This window comes from Branchiostoma belcheri, unplaced genomic scaffold, assembly GCF_001625305.1.
Source record: "Branchiostoma belcheri isolate BF01 breed outbred unplaced genomic scaffold, Haploidv18h27 scaffold234, whole genome shotgun sequence".
NCBI lineage: Eukaryota > Metazoa > Chordata > Leptocardii > Amphioxiformes > Branchiostomatidae > Branchiostoma > Branchiostoma belcheri.
In genome coordinates this window covers 141,517-156,635 of record NW_017803837.1, presented here as the reverse complement: position 1 = coordinate 156,635, position 15,119 = coordinate 141,517, and the positions used below count along the sequence as shown (strand labels likewise).

General features: G+C 40.3%; 2 protein-coding genes across 15 annotated transcripts in view; one reads left to right on the top strand and one right to left on the bottom strand.

The window, feature by feature from the left end:
* LOC109470813 (mucin-5AC-like) overlaps window positions 1-3,830 on the bottom strand; it is a 72,497-nt gene extending 68,667 nt beyond the window's left edge. For 3 of the 14 annotated variants that reach the window (XM_019769890.1, XM_019769891.1, XM_019769894.1), the window contains exons 1-2: window positions 3,623-3,822; window positions 2,492-2,520 (exon numbers count right to left, since the gene is read on the bottom strand). In XM_019769890.1, coding sequence (XP_019625449.1) covers window positions 2,492-2,520; window positions 3,623-3,684 — 91 coding nt within the window. In that variant the 5' untranslated portion in view covers window positions 3,685-3,822. Of the gene's footprint in view, window positions 1-2,491; window positions 2,521-3,622 lie in introns of all 14 variants that reach the window. The other 11 variants (XM_019769892.1, XM_019769893.1, XM_019769901.1 and 8 more) reach the window with 7 other exon arrangements.
* A 6,193-nt stretch (window positions 3,831-10,023) lies between these two features.
* The window catches only part of LOC109470812 (epididymal secretory protein E1-like), a 5,573-nt gene continuing 477 nt past the window's right edge, over window positions 10,024-15,119 (top strand). The window contains exons 1-3 of the mRNA XM_019769889.1: window positions 10,024-10,189; window positions 11,718-11,789; window positions 12,462-12,640. Coding sequence (XP_019625448.1) covers window positions 10,111-10,189; window positions 11,718-11,789; window positions 12,462-12,640 — 330 coding nt within the window. The 5' untranslated portion in view covers window positions 10,024-10,110. The remainder of the gene's footprint in view (window positions 10,190-11,717; window positions 11,790-12,461; window positions 12,641-15,119) is intronic.

The following is a 15,119-nucleotide window of genomic DNA, read 5'->3' as shown; positions in this document are numbered from 1 at the left end:
TCTCCGGCCGCCAGAGATAAAATACCGCACGTGCGTAAGGGTCTCCCCGGCAACACATCATCATAAGCTCTTTCAGCGATTGTCGATGGAAGTGACGAGATGAGTCGATTGTTGGCGGGTCGCCCCCACTACATTGTACCCGAGCCCATTGAATGTGTCAGAAAAGGAGAGCTTAACGCCCCGACCTAGACTTTGAATGGTCTTTTCGTAACAGTTGCTAACAACAGGTGGTAAACAGTGGCAACCGCAAAGCCTTGTGGTGATTGACACGTTTATAACCTAGCTACGATGGGAGGCAATGGAAGAAAGGCGTTTGCGTCATGGCTGAATGGGTGAAATGGTTTGACTTGTGGATATTTAGTTTTCTTACAATGGCGTGTACATGAACTCTACTAGTCACAGCCAGCCGACGCTAGTTCTACCATGTACAGAACTTAGGCCATGTTGATTTGATTATATGGATGACATCCGCGCGCGCATGAATTTTCGGCCGTTTCCAAAAAAAAAAGTTTTCAACCATACTGTAAATCGTACAAAACAGTTGCAAAATGAGCAAAAATATACCATAAGTTACAAAAAAAAAATAATAAAAACTATACCAATGTCGTAGAATGCCAAAATCAAACAAAAAAAGACGAAATTGTAAAGAAATGAATTTGAAGACTAGATTATTCGCCAAACCATATTCTGTGCCATTTGCTCAACCCTCATGACCACGTAGATTACATAATGAAAAGAACTTTTTTTTGCAAAACTTTTTTTTATTCGCACGCGCGCATCAGTTTTGGGGCTCCCGGAGGATGTCATCCATATAATCAAATCAACATGGCCTTACGTTACATAAAGGTGTACATATATTCATATTATGTTACATTATTTTACATTGCATTAGCTTGTGGATTATTTTTTGAGAAACAATGTACCAAGGAATAAAAGTCGTCTAACGAACGACTGATTAGACGTTTTCATAACGATGAATTAAAGTGAGCTTTGCTTTTAGATGTGTTGTTGTAAAATATGGCAAAGAAATTTGATAACTATCATATTCGAGCGGCAGATTGCTTATGTTTCAGTGTTTAAGATTGCAAAAATATCTATTCATGAAGACAAGGTAGAGAGACTCTTTTTGTCCTAGGAAAACTTACAAATTGGGCGGAAAAATATGTGGGCCGTTTTGTTAATTCTAGAGTGGATTGTTGTGCCCAAACGATAGCTTCATTGCCAGAACAGTTACTTATGCAACTGGATATGATTTTGGAAATGTCCTAAACCCCACCGACGATAGCTTGATTGTGTAAGATTTTAAGTTAATTAACCAAACTATGGCATGATTGCACATCTATCGGATATACCAGCCGGTGTGCAGAGTTGAACGCGCAAATACAATTCGACAAGGCACGACGGAATGGCTTTTCTTGAAGTCATTTTCACTGATTTACTTCATTAAATATCCGTGAGACCTTCACAACCAGGTGATGATGTAAAATTATCACTTTCGCAATATGTAAGAAACTTTTGAAGTGCTAAAAGAACAACACACACTTTACTGTAACTCCCATCTGTTGAACATATTACGACGTTGCGACAAACAAGACTGGATACATTGCCGTTTTCTTTGTGTTTCTTTCATCGAAAAACGCCTCGAATAAATGCAGACACTCTACTTTGCCCACATTAAAGCACATACTTGCTATCAAAGATTATCAAAAAGTTGGGCCGCTGTACTATCTTTTTCTGAATTAAATGGAAGATGACAAACGTACATAGCACTGACGGGCGAATGTGATTTGTGAAGATTCACAAAATCAAAAACAATAACCATTATCGTGTTTTAGAAATAAGTTTTATTGCAAATTCATGCCCGGAACGAATTGCATGAACAGGAGAAACATTTGGTATAAAAACAGATATAATTAGTACACATAGAACTACTGATAGCTACTAAGAAACTACTAATAAAAACTAGGTTTGACTTGTTTTTTGAAGACAGAGGAAGACAAAGGATCCCACTTTTTCTGTAATTTGTGTTTTTTCGGATGTTGAGAGTAGTTTTCTTTTCACTTGTATATGTGTAAAAGTTTGGGTATAATTTGGAGGCTACGTCAAAGATTTCATTTCGTTCATTGCTATAGAGGGTACAATAATTTGAGATAAAATTGATTTAAGCTTTAGATGAGATAAAGTTTTAGATGAGCTACAAGAGTCAGTGACCCTAAGTTCAGAAGCAGACGTACTCGTACACGCAATAGCCGGATCAGCCAATGTTCACGTGGGCGTCTCACAGTTACCAGACAACTCCGGATTTCTTTGCAGACCCCTTCACACAAATGTGCTTTTAATCCATTGAGAAGAACAAATCGGGTCATTGCATGATGGTTATGTTGACAAATGTGTTCCACTCTTTTCTTCCCCAATCTAAGGAATTCACACTCCGGAAAAGGGAGTGTCAAAGCTCAAGCGATTAACGAGAAGAAGTGACGCAAATACTCACGGATCGCGGCCCTTCTGGAGTTCTGCAGCCTGCAAAATCAAACAGAACTTTTTTTTTATTCACCAAAACATAAAGACATGACAAGGACAGTGTGGCGCTGCACTCAAGTTAACAACTTATATTAACAGCGCCACACAACAAAACGGTACAATTAACATTTAAATATACAAAGTTGACATATCTGTGCGCCGTAGTCCCACCACCCCAAGACATTAAAATGTTAAATTAAAAGCTAACAGAGATATTTGAAAGAAAAGATTGCATGGTAACCTCCTATATCTCATTGGCGGAAAAACATCCGCCAATCAGAGCTAGGAGGGGAAATTTAGGCCCGTTAACACTTACGTAGTATTTGGACTTCTATATCTAATTGACTGTTAGAAACAGTCAAGCAGAGCTAGAAGCGCTTGGTATCTCCAATGTAAACCTGAGTGAACAGAACTTGGCGTCAACTTTTGCGAAGAGATATTATATTACCGGTGAACTTGTGGAATAGATGGAACTTTATTGCCCGACAATTGTGCATGGTACAGTGTATGGCAACGACTATTGAACATAGTACAGAAAGGATAGAATAAAATTTAACATCCTAGTTACTAAAACATAGATACAGGCGCGATTAAAATTCGTTTTAACATTTTAATTTTTGCCGTTCAGGGTTAGTCTTGATCTTGCGCCAAATGCTGAACGAGGAATCATTTTTGGACTATGGTTCTGAGTACAAAAACTTGATTTTAAACTTAACAAGCTATACAGAAGTTATGCACAGCTAAAACGAATTGAATGCTTTAGCATACCAACCCAAAGAAAATCCTATTAAGTTCTGTGCGAACGTTATGCACAACTTAAAACGAGTTGAATACTTCAATGCATACATTTACACCAAGTTCCATAAAAAAAAACACACACAAAAAACGAATTTTCCATGAATTGTTGACAAAAGTCTAATCTTTCTCAGGGAAGTTGATGTAACTTGATGTTCCAAAGTATTTAACGTTTTCAGTGCATCATTTTATAGCTTGTGCCATCATGGAGAATCTTTCATTCCATCTTAAAAGTACACTGTATTTTCTAGTTGTTTTGAAATAAGCTGCGAGCGAAATGTGACGCGGAAAGTTTCATTTTACCCACCTGCCCTCAATGCGGGCCGCCGTGAAGAGAGTCAGAACAACAAGTTTCGTGATCCACCCCATCTTCGCCGATCGGTTTCACGCCTTTTCTGAAGAACTTTCCCGATCGTTAAGAGGGGAACCTTCTCAGTCTGGGAATCGATCCCGGGACGATCGGTTCCTCCAGTGCCTGGTGGAGGCGATTATCGGCCTTATTTATACCCCCTGGCTGTCAATTAACGATGGAAACAGTAGAGAAAGGCGTGCTTTTGTGACCCAATTTGTGTACAAAAAAGTACCCAGGATCGTTGTCATGGCATTCGGGACAAGGAAACGTCCAATCAGGAGCAGCCACGTCATAGTGACGTATGACGTGACGTTTGTGTAATGGTATCCCGGTATAACAAAACTACTTTTAATGAGGAATATTTGCACACGGCTTAGGTAATGACAAGTCGGCATTTGTAATTACAAAATGAACAACATGGTCAAAAAACGGAGAAAAGGAGACCCTTGCCTTGCTCTATTTTGATTTTAGAGGGTTCACAATTCGGCTGAAAGAAACTCACAATTTGAGTTTCAATAAAATAGAATAAATCATATCCAGTTGATGCGTGCACACAGAAGTGGTTGACAAACCATGTTGTAAATATATATAATCATAGTTTCAATTTATCGACGATGCTCGTATGTTTATTTGATGATTTTGAAGTCCATGTTGATATGATTATATTTTTGACCGTAACGTCAGTTCTTCAAAGCCGCTTCAATATGACATATGTCGTAAATGGAAAAAAAATTAGAAAACGATACTAATGTCGTAGAGTGCCAAAAGCTATTCTAGAGGAAAGTAGAAAATGTGAAAAAATGAACATGTAGAGTCTATCACTCGCCATACCATACTGTGTCACATTTGTTCAACCGTCATGACCATTTCATAATGAATGCAACTTTTTTTGCCCAAGCTTTTTTTTTATTCGTATTCGCTCGCTCGCATCAGTTTGTGGGTTCCCATAAGATGACATCCATATAATCAGATCAACATGGCCTAAGATGCAAAACGAATTGTACATTCCTGCCGGCCTCAGCAGACAGCATGGCACGCGCGTAAAACCAACTCTTCCCCGGCTTGAGTCAGAGACAAACCCGCTGATTCAGTAGCCGTACTCCCGTCTCCAGTGTTCCCGCGGTTTTGCCCCGCCCTCCAAATCAAATCTCCGCCGCTTTCTCAATGATTACGGACCAGGTGATAAGACTGGGCACTTGTGGTGACCTTCTGTCAATATTAGCCAGAAACACGGTGTCAGAAACCTGACAAACGATACACACGGTCGTGCTTTCTATTACTTCCGAACCCTCAGTGACTGCTATTAATATATGAGGGTAAATAAGAATTCAATTGTTGCGCCCTCGGCACAGGTAACCGTTGGCAAATACGCGAGACTGCGGGGGGAAGGAAAGATCTGAAGTGTGATGTATGAAAACGTGGTCAAATCCACGTTACACCCACATGTCGCCTTGTCGCCGTGGTTAGAACTACCTTATCACTGACTCGCCATTGTGGCTACACCGCCTCCCCCCGTTGCTCCTCTTGAGTTGCTTAGCAATTGCTCTCAACTTAGACCGCTCGATTTTTTTCTCGTACCCAGAAGAATGGAACTTATCTGGAAGTTTATTCAAGACCCATGATGAATGATTCCGATAGAAAAGACGCCTTTGTGCCGAGGAGATGTCGCGAGATTGCAAAACCATTCATTTCTTACCAGACAAACATTTTGTCGTCTTCAGACGTATTTATCACATTTCCTTTGTCCGTAGGGGGGCTTCTAAGGGCTTACTGTTGAGGTTAATTACTTCTGTGTACATTCCGTGTAGCTAGATATATCTGCTACCGCGAGACATACATCGAGATTGATGTAAACCTTCACAATAACGGTGCTTTAAGTATCGGTAACGGAGAGCTGAGAATAAAAGGGTTCAGAAAATCTTCAGTCTAACTATTAACTTCCCACTACCTTCACCTTTGGAAAGAAAAACAACAACAACAAGTAGATGTAATTACTGAAACCCCTTCACACGAGAGGTGGAATAAGGCACAAAAACGTCTGAAGGAGAATTCCTTGCGTATTCCTGAGATATTTTTTGTATTCGGAAAGTTTTGAGGGTATTCCAGGCACTCGAGGGAGAACTGAAATGGGCCCGAATATTTGAGATAAACTTCAAATTTTAAGAAAACACTTCGAAAAGTCAAAAATAGTCAGGAATATGAAGAACTTTATTTCACGACAATTGCACAAGGTACAATGTATGGCAAACTACATAAAGAGAGTAACAACAATAAAATAAGTGTGTTGAATAAGACCTAATGTCGAATAAAACCTAACATATCTATATCATAATCATTCAAATAATAAGGGATATCACAAGTCGTTGATAAAGTGTTACAATCGAGTGGGCTAATCACAAGTTTCGTTATTTTTTCTAATAGCAAAGCATTCCTTTATATATCTACCTATTTTTGCGTTGTGGGGACCATTACATGTAAAGATATATTCAAATCTATCTCCAACATCGAGACTCTTAAAATCTATGGTACTTGATTCGAGAAATGTGAATAGCTTGTTACGTACATGTATAACATCATATTTGGTACATTCCATAACAAAATGAAATTCATTTTCTATATGCTTTGGACAAAATGGACAGAACCTTTGGTCAGGGGCTATATTGTAATATCTACCTGTTTCAATATTTAATTTATGGCTACTGATTCTTAATTGAGTTATTGCTTTACGAATTTCAAAGTGTATGGGTTTGGCGCAGTGATTCCTCTTTATGGCTCACTTTATCATTAATACACACGATAGTACTTAACACAGAGAAATACTTCCTGTACTAATCGACACGGGACGCCTGACATGACCGAGGCTGGGCGACGTCACCCGGGTGATGGGATTCAGCAGACTGCCGTTGGATTGGCCGGTGCGCCGCGATTACCATTATTACTTCAAATATAGCTGGTTTGTTTGTTTCGCATAACCGGTAAAGCGCCTTCAGGCGGTAACACACCAGTTTTGTACATGTGCGGACTAGCTACGTAAGACCGGACTGTGAACATGGAGTTAAATATTTCAACTCCATCGTTTGAACCACTCACACCGGGAAGGTCCCCTACTCTTTTCGATAAGTGCGGTGGGTTCTTTAACGTAAAGAGAGTGGGTGTGGCTCCCCCCCCCCCAAACGGGACCTCAATTTAACGTCCTATCCGGTCCCTAACCGAAGCTAGGTACTCATTTCCACCTGAGCGAAGTGAGGAAAGTCGTGTAAAGTGCCTTTCCCAAGGCACAAGATCGGTGACATGGGCAGGATTCGAACCCGCGACCTCTTGGGCGTGAGCCGAACGCGCTACCGACTACGTAACACGACCCCATGTTGGTGGGGGTCAGGACAAAAAAACGACCATAGATAAAAATGTAACGATCATTCCCCCACAACCTCTGCTTGGAGAGTACCCATATCTACAAGGCGATAACAACAGTAACAGTCACAGTGAGAGTGTGTTTCTGTTGAACATTGGAGACAAAGTTGGACGTCCCAAACTGAACATCAAACGTGATCGGTGCTGTACTCTCGTGATCAGCCCCACTCGATTGTAACACTATATCAAAGATAAACTTTTTTTTTTTAAATTCGGAATCACAACGATGGTTACGAATGAAAAGACATGGACTAAGTGACTGCGAACTCAAGTTAGGTACAACTTATATTCTCGCAGCCACTTTTACAATGAAAGGAAAATATTTTACAAGACATTTGAAAATACATGAGACCTCGCGTGAGTAACAAACCTCCCATCCCAGAAGATAATTTTTTTTATTTGAGTAATCATGATTTATTAGGTTTTATTCTATTTTAGCTCTTATTCTTTGTCCTTTTGTACTTTGTTCATTAGTTATACATTGAGCCATGTGCAACTGTCGTGCAAAAAAGTTCTTCTATCGTAGTTAGACTACTTAGGTGAGTCCGAGTCTTTAGAGGCTCTTTAGACTCTCTGGTGGAAAAACAAACAAGGCTGAGGCAATAAAAAACCTTGCCAAGGCGACTGAATAATATATATTATTTGATGTGGTGGAGCTAGCAATCTACATTACAATTATAAGAAAAACAGATTTCCCTATCTTATGGACATGCACGTCTCGGTTGGGTTAAGGCAGCCTATGGCATACTATGAATAGTATTTCATACATATGCCTGTAACTTTTGATAGTTTGGTCGCACCACAACTAAACTTCATACAGTTCTAGTAGTACTTGAAACACATTGAATAAAGTTTTTTTTTTGTTTTTACTACTTCTGGATTTTTGGGTTAAAAATCAACATTTTGGTTAAAAAAAGCTGTTTACTTCATGGCTTTACGCGCAAGCGATAACAACACCTTTCATCATGATATTTTACAAGTAGAAAGCCAACCCCCTACTTATTATTTTTTTCTGAGGCTATTTTGTTTTAAATGACAGTTACATTGTATTTTGGGGCCATAAACGACAGAAACAGCTATTTTTCTATCATTTTTAGTCTTTAAAGGCTCTTTAGACTCTCTGGTGGCAAAACAAAAAATATTCTCGATGAGGAAATCTGTCTGTATTAAGCACATTTTCGTCATCATTTCATACCTGCAGTGTTTAAAATATTTAAAAAAAGCAACGGCAGGTGTCTCTTTACTTTTGGGGTACCATCCATAAATAGCTAGAACCAGCCTACGATACAAAACAAACAACCGTTTTCCGTCAGTGACATCACATTTTCGCCTCACAGATATCAGTATGGTATGATTCAACTTACTACATTTACTACAAGATAATGAACCTTGTAAATATCTGGGTTGTACTCCTACTGTACTGTTTTTATAGTTGTTGTAAATATATAATATTTTGACATTTTATCTTGTGTAAATATCAACGCCATTCAGGCAACATTGTTTGTCATGTTTGTCTGTTATGTTTGGTATCTTAATAAAGAATTGAATTGAAGAATTGAACTAAAGATTAAGAATATCCAGAAAATTGACTTTAAAATCCAGTTTTGTCGCCTTGAAATTTTTTGCATCATAAAAGGCCGTGTTTATGTGAAGTCATCGAAACCGCGATTCGGGTAACTCACACTCCTCACATCTGGTCAACGTGCCATTCATTCCTTTGAAACCGTGCCCGATCACAATTAGCCTGAGCTACATTTATTGTTGTTTGATGAAAACACGCAAGGTAGCGTGTTATTAATGTCAGAGGTCAACGACCTGCTTGCTGATGCCCCCCTCCCAGCGTATCTCGGCCGAATGCCGACGTGGTCCCGCCAGAGGCGGTGAAGCTCGCCCTAGATCGGACACATTATTTGACCATTACTGCTCTTTAAGTTGCTGCCACGTAAAATCGCAGAGGCAAATCGCGATGCGGGAAAACCGATTCGAAACCACCTCTAGAAGTGGTTTGGGATCGAGGCGCTTTCAATGTGATTTGGGGCGTTCAGATGGAGCCACTTGAAACTGGCTTCGGGGGAAACCACATGTAAAGCGCCTTGGGTGACTTCACATGAACACGGCCTTTATCTTGATCTGACTCTTTAGTACATTCAAGTTGCAGCACCAGGTGCTGACAGAACACCTGAATACACGTCCGAACATCAATTTTTTCACGGGATCATTAGCAAGTAATGCTGTAGGTTCGGTAATTAGAACCCGATGGTTATCTTTCACTGACAAACCGTTATACAACCTGTTGATGTCAACATGCTCAATTAGAGCGTCCATGAAAGATAACCGCAACAATATGTTGTTTAATTTCTTCCACTCTTCGCTCACAAGTCATGCCTAGGCCACACCGACTTAATTTGATGGATGACATCCGCGCGCGCATTGATTTTCGCCTGTTGCCCTCGAAAAAAAAGATCACGTCCACCGAGGCTCTGGCCTGGCTCTAGGCCTGGCTAGTCTATGGTAGTTAGCGACAATACGGAGCCGGGCACCCAGGCTATCGAATTCGAAGCTCCACGACTCAAGAACTCGGTACATACGTACAGTACCGATTCATAAATTCCGCAAAAAAAAACGTCGTATACGTCGCTAAGAACTGCCGCGAATTCACAATACCAGCTTTGTATTCCTGTGGTTTAGTAGCATTTTCATTTTTGGCCGGAACTTTTTTTATTCGCCTGCGCGCACTAGTTTGGGGGTCTTCAGGGGATGTCATCCATAAAATTAAGTCGGTGTGGCCTTAGTAGCCTAGGGACAGTAACGCGGACGCCAGCACACCTCGTTTCCACTGTTGAAGCGCCGCCTACCGATTCATCACGTAAACAGCATGTGAAGAATTGACCCATTGTCACCCACACAAGCCAAACTGCGCTATGAGTCCAGAGTTCATGATAAAGAAAAAATACGTCAACATGTTTTGACACGTAGTTGTAGTTGTACTGCTTTATCGCAGTTTCTGAAGACGTTTACTGTGGAAGTTGAAGATGTACGTTCGGTCTCTCCTGTTCCTGGTCCTGTGTCTGGCAGGGGCGAACAGCCACCTGCTCAAGTTCGAGGATTGTGGTGAGTTGGAAGATGGTTTCTCGATTTTGCATCTCTGCCAGAAGAATATCATTTTTACCAACACCATGTAGACTTAAACAACAAACGCTTTGCTGTCGTCATTATCTGTGAATGATATATAGAGATACAGCTTTATTGCACGACGATTGTACAATGTAGGGTAACAGATAATAAACATTTGTACAAAATGTACTAGGTACATGTATAGAACAATACTTGTTAATTACTAGGGCTAGCATAATATACAATCTAATTACTAGGGCTAGTATAATATACAATCGAGAGGGGCTAATCATGAGTTTCTGTATTTTTTCTGATAACAAAACAGTCTTTAATATATTTACCTATTTTTACCTTCGCCAAGAAGGTTATGTTTTCAGTAGCGTTTGTCTGTGTGTGTGTGTGTGTGTTTGTGTGTGTGTGTGTGTGTGTGTGTGTGTGTGGTTTAGCACGATAACTCGAGAAGCGGTGGATGGATTGGAATGAAACTTGGTAGGTGGGTAGGTCTTTATGAGACCTAGAAGTGATTAGATTTTGGACCCCCTGGCGGCTTTCCTAGGTACTGCAGCAGAACTTCCGGTTTTGATATCTCGTGATCTGGACATGCTAGGGTCACGAATTTTAGATGGCAGATAGCTCTTGGGATAGAGAAGAAGTGACATGAGTTTGGGTCCCCTAGCGTCTTGTTCTGGAACTGCAGGAGCATTTGTTGAAAAATTCGAAAGACGATAACTCAAGAACCGGTTGACGTATTGTCGTGATTTTTGGTATGTAGGTAGTTGAAGTGATGCTTGACATAATCAGATGGCAATTATGCAAATCAGGACTTAATTGGCATAATTAATGAGGAAATTCTATAAATCTGCTTTGTTCAATAATAGAACTATGAAACACTTGTGACATCTACTTGAGAACGAGAAAAACATCTGAGGATGTAAATGAGGACCTAATTTGCATAATTAATGGCAACTTCTTATAATTCCATAGTTGTAACTGCTGCACCCCGAATTTCATACTTGCCACATTTGGAAGTTAAGTGAAGGTGAACATCAATAAACATAATTTATTCAAATCATGACCTCGTTTGCATAATTTATGAGGAAGTGCTATAATAGCCTTTTTGTTATGATAAGGCCGTCATTTGATGGAGAATATGATCAACTAATATAATCCATGCAAATGAGGCTCTTATTTACAAAATCAATGATTAAAATTGTATAATTCGTCACCCGCAAGGGTTAACATCATTTGGCGAAGGTATGAGATCGTGGAACTCTTGTTGCATTGTGTGAGTTATTGCAGCTAAAGATATCTTCAAGCCTGTCTGTAATATCAAGTACATGTATTTTGTGCTTGATTTGAGAAATGTAAATAGCTTGCTACTTAAAACATCATATCTAGAGCATTCTATGACAAAGTGAAGCTTGTCTTCAATTTGCTTTGGACAAAATGGGCAAAACCTTTTGGTCAGGGGCTACACTGTTGAACATGTATTTGCCAAAACGTTTGAATATAACGTTGTTTCCAGGTTCTGTGAAGGGAAAAGTTATTCAGGTGGACTTTGTGCCATGCGGATACCTCAATATTGAGTTCCAGATGTGTGAGTACATTTCATATTCCTCAGATCAGTTGTCGAACTTATTCTTTGTCTTCGCTGTCCTGATACATATACGGCACAAATACGCGGACGGCTTATATGTTACAATGACATTGACGCTTTGAGTTTTACGATGAAGTTCATACTTAAGTTCAATACAGTGAAATCGTTGCAGAAGTTTCTCTTTGAGTCTTATTCAATGTACATTAAATATGTAAAATAAAACTCCCGATATTTTGCTACTAAATCCAAAGGTCGAAAGTCCTCTTTCTATAATCTATCCTTAGGCCACAGCGCGCGCATTAATTTTCGCCTGATTTTGGGGGGAAAAAAAGGAAATTTTGTTGCCTTCTGGCGATGGTCAACAAGCCGAAAATGGGTAAAGATGTCTGTTGCCATGCCGGAAGGTGGATGGCAGCTAACTATGAAGAGAGGAGACAGGAAAAGGCTCTGATTTAATGTTTTGTTTCTTACTTTGATGCAGTGATATGTGACGCTGGCTGTGTATGTGATGCTCCTACTGAATCAAAACCATTTGTACAATGATTGAGTCAAAATTTTAAATTGTAGGAACCTTGTTTTTGTTGGCCCGCCTTGTTTTTTCCGCCCGCCCGCATTAGATTTAGAACCTGCAGAGGATGTCATCCATAAAATTTACTTGCTGTGGCCTTCCAGTTGAGACTGTTCAGAACGCCACCATACTCATGAACCAGATCGTGGACGGCAAACCTGGGCCAGCTCCACTTCCGTACATCTACGCCTGTAACCAGTGGGACTTCTACGGGCTGAGGTGTCCTCTTCACACCGGGAAACGCTACAACTTTAGTCTGGACCTGGCCCAGGAAGAGCCTGAGGTATTTCGTTTAAGGCCCTGTCATTCAGAGCCTCCCTCCGAACACCAGCCGACCAAGGTTGGATTAAGTTCGGGAGCAGCCTGACCATTTTTAGATCGAGCCCATGCCCGTAGCCAGGGGTTCGGAACCCCCCCACAAGGTTAAAAGGTCCACTTTTTATGTAAAGGTCCACTTTTTGGTCCACTTTTTATGTAAAGGTCCAAGGTTTTTCTTGAAAAGATGGACTGGATTCGTAGAAAAACTGCTCCCTTTGTCATTGAATAAAAATTTATGTCTGATTTTTTCTCGGAAATCCTCTCAAAAATGCACGAAATGCCATTTTAGAAGGTTCCTTTTTTTCAAAATTTCCCGGGGGAGCATGCCCGGACCCCCCTAGGAACCTCGCGCCTTCGGCGAGGTCCCCTCAAGCAGTGGGTAGAACCCCACATTCAAAATCCTGGCTACGGGCATGGAGCCTACCTTTTTCACGACTCCAATTTGAGTGAAATTTGACTGCCAACCACGCCCCGACCTTCTGCCAAACATCAGCCAACCATAGCCAAATCTCCCGTCAACCCCTGAATGTTTTAACATTTTGAAACATTGGCTGACACAGCCGAACAGTAGCCGACCTGGTCGAACACCTGCCGACCTTGCTCCCGACCTACTCCTAACCATGTTTGGGAGAGTTCGGCTGGTGTTCGGGAGACGGATTATTATCTTCACCAAGAAGATTATGTTTTCAGGGGTGTTCATGTGTGTGTGTGTCTGTGTGTCTGTAGACACGATAACTTGAGAAGGCTTAATGGATTTTGATATTTGGTAGGTGGGTAGGTCTTGATGAGAGCTCGAAATGATTTGATTTTGGGCCTCCTGGCGGCCTCTTATGGTACTGCAAAGGTTTTGATATCTCATGATCTAGACAAGCTAGGGTCCCGCAATTTAGATGGTAGATAGCTCTTGTGCTGGGGAAGAAGTGACTTGAGTTCGGGACTCCTAGCGGCTTGTCCTGGAACTACAGGGGCATTTGTGGAAAAATATTGAAAGGTGGATAACTAAAAAACCCGTCTATGGATCGTCGCCATGTTTGGTAGGTAGGTAGCTTAAGTGATGCTTGACATAACTAGATGACAATGTTGCATATCTGGTTGTAATTTGCATAATTAATGAGGAAATTAATGAGGAAATTCTATAAATCAGCTGCATTCCATGGTAGGACTAGTCAAGCTCGTTGCACATGTAATTGAGAAAGAGAGAAACATAGGCAGATATTGGTTATGTAAATAAGACTAAATTTGCATAATTATCATTAAATTATCATGAAACATAATATATTCAAATAAGGACCTCACTTGCATAATTTATGAGGAAATGCTAGAATGTCATTCTTTCTTAAGATAAAAATGTCTTTGGGTGAATATGATCACCTGATAAAATTAATGCAGATGAGGATCCTATTTGCTTAATCGGGGGAATAATCTATAATTCGTACATAGTACTAAAGGTTAAGGTCATTTGGCGAAGGTATGAGATCGTGGAACTCTATTGATCTTGATGAAGTGGTGCCACTCTGTTTATATTCTAATGAAAAATCTGTCCTTTTTAATCATATCAAAGAGAAATTCCCATACTTTGAACACCTAAGTGCAAATGATAAATTTATATTTTTGATGCGTCTAGACAAACCGTGTATCACAAACATGATCTGTTCCCACATTTTTCACTGTCCAAAAAAGCAAGAAGAAGCTGACCTCTCTATATTAGCTCAGACAGTGACTAGAACACTTTGTATTAGCCTAGTATAGTACCCTTGTATGTTCCTTATGTATGTATGTCTAAGTCAAGTAGTGCATCTCTTGTCTCCAATTTTCTATATTATACATTTGTTATGTGTCTGTTATATGTTATATCTTGACCTGTACCTAGCCCGTCGTGGCATGAATGTAGCCTCTACCAGGCACCGTGGATCGCTGGAAAAATAGTAGAAATTGGTCGAAATAAAGGGATGGTATACCAGAGAAGATCCAGGGCCATAGAAGCTCCAATTTGCGACCCACGGATTGGAGCTTCTATGGCCCTGGATCTTCTCTGGTGTACTATCCCTTTATTTTGGCCAATTTCTACTATTTTTTCAACGATCTGTGGTGCCTGGTAGAGGCTAATTCAAGCATACCTTAAACAATGTGTAAAGGTTCCATTTTTCTTTTACATGTACTTTTATACGCATGATTTAAGATGTACAGTAAAAATAGGATTTTGTGCCGTGTTGGTTGTATAAAAAGTCTCTTTTAAATTTATTTAGTGACTGACCATCCTGATTAAACAATTCACGAACAGCCTCAGGTACATGTTTATCGTACCTGGAAACAATGTAAACAGGTGTTGTAGTACCTGACATCTGCATGAGATACACCCTCCCAGCATTGGCACATCCTCCCACGATGAAGACGACCACCAGTATCTTACAGATCCACTTCCAGATTGTCCATGACGTTGCCCT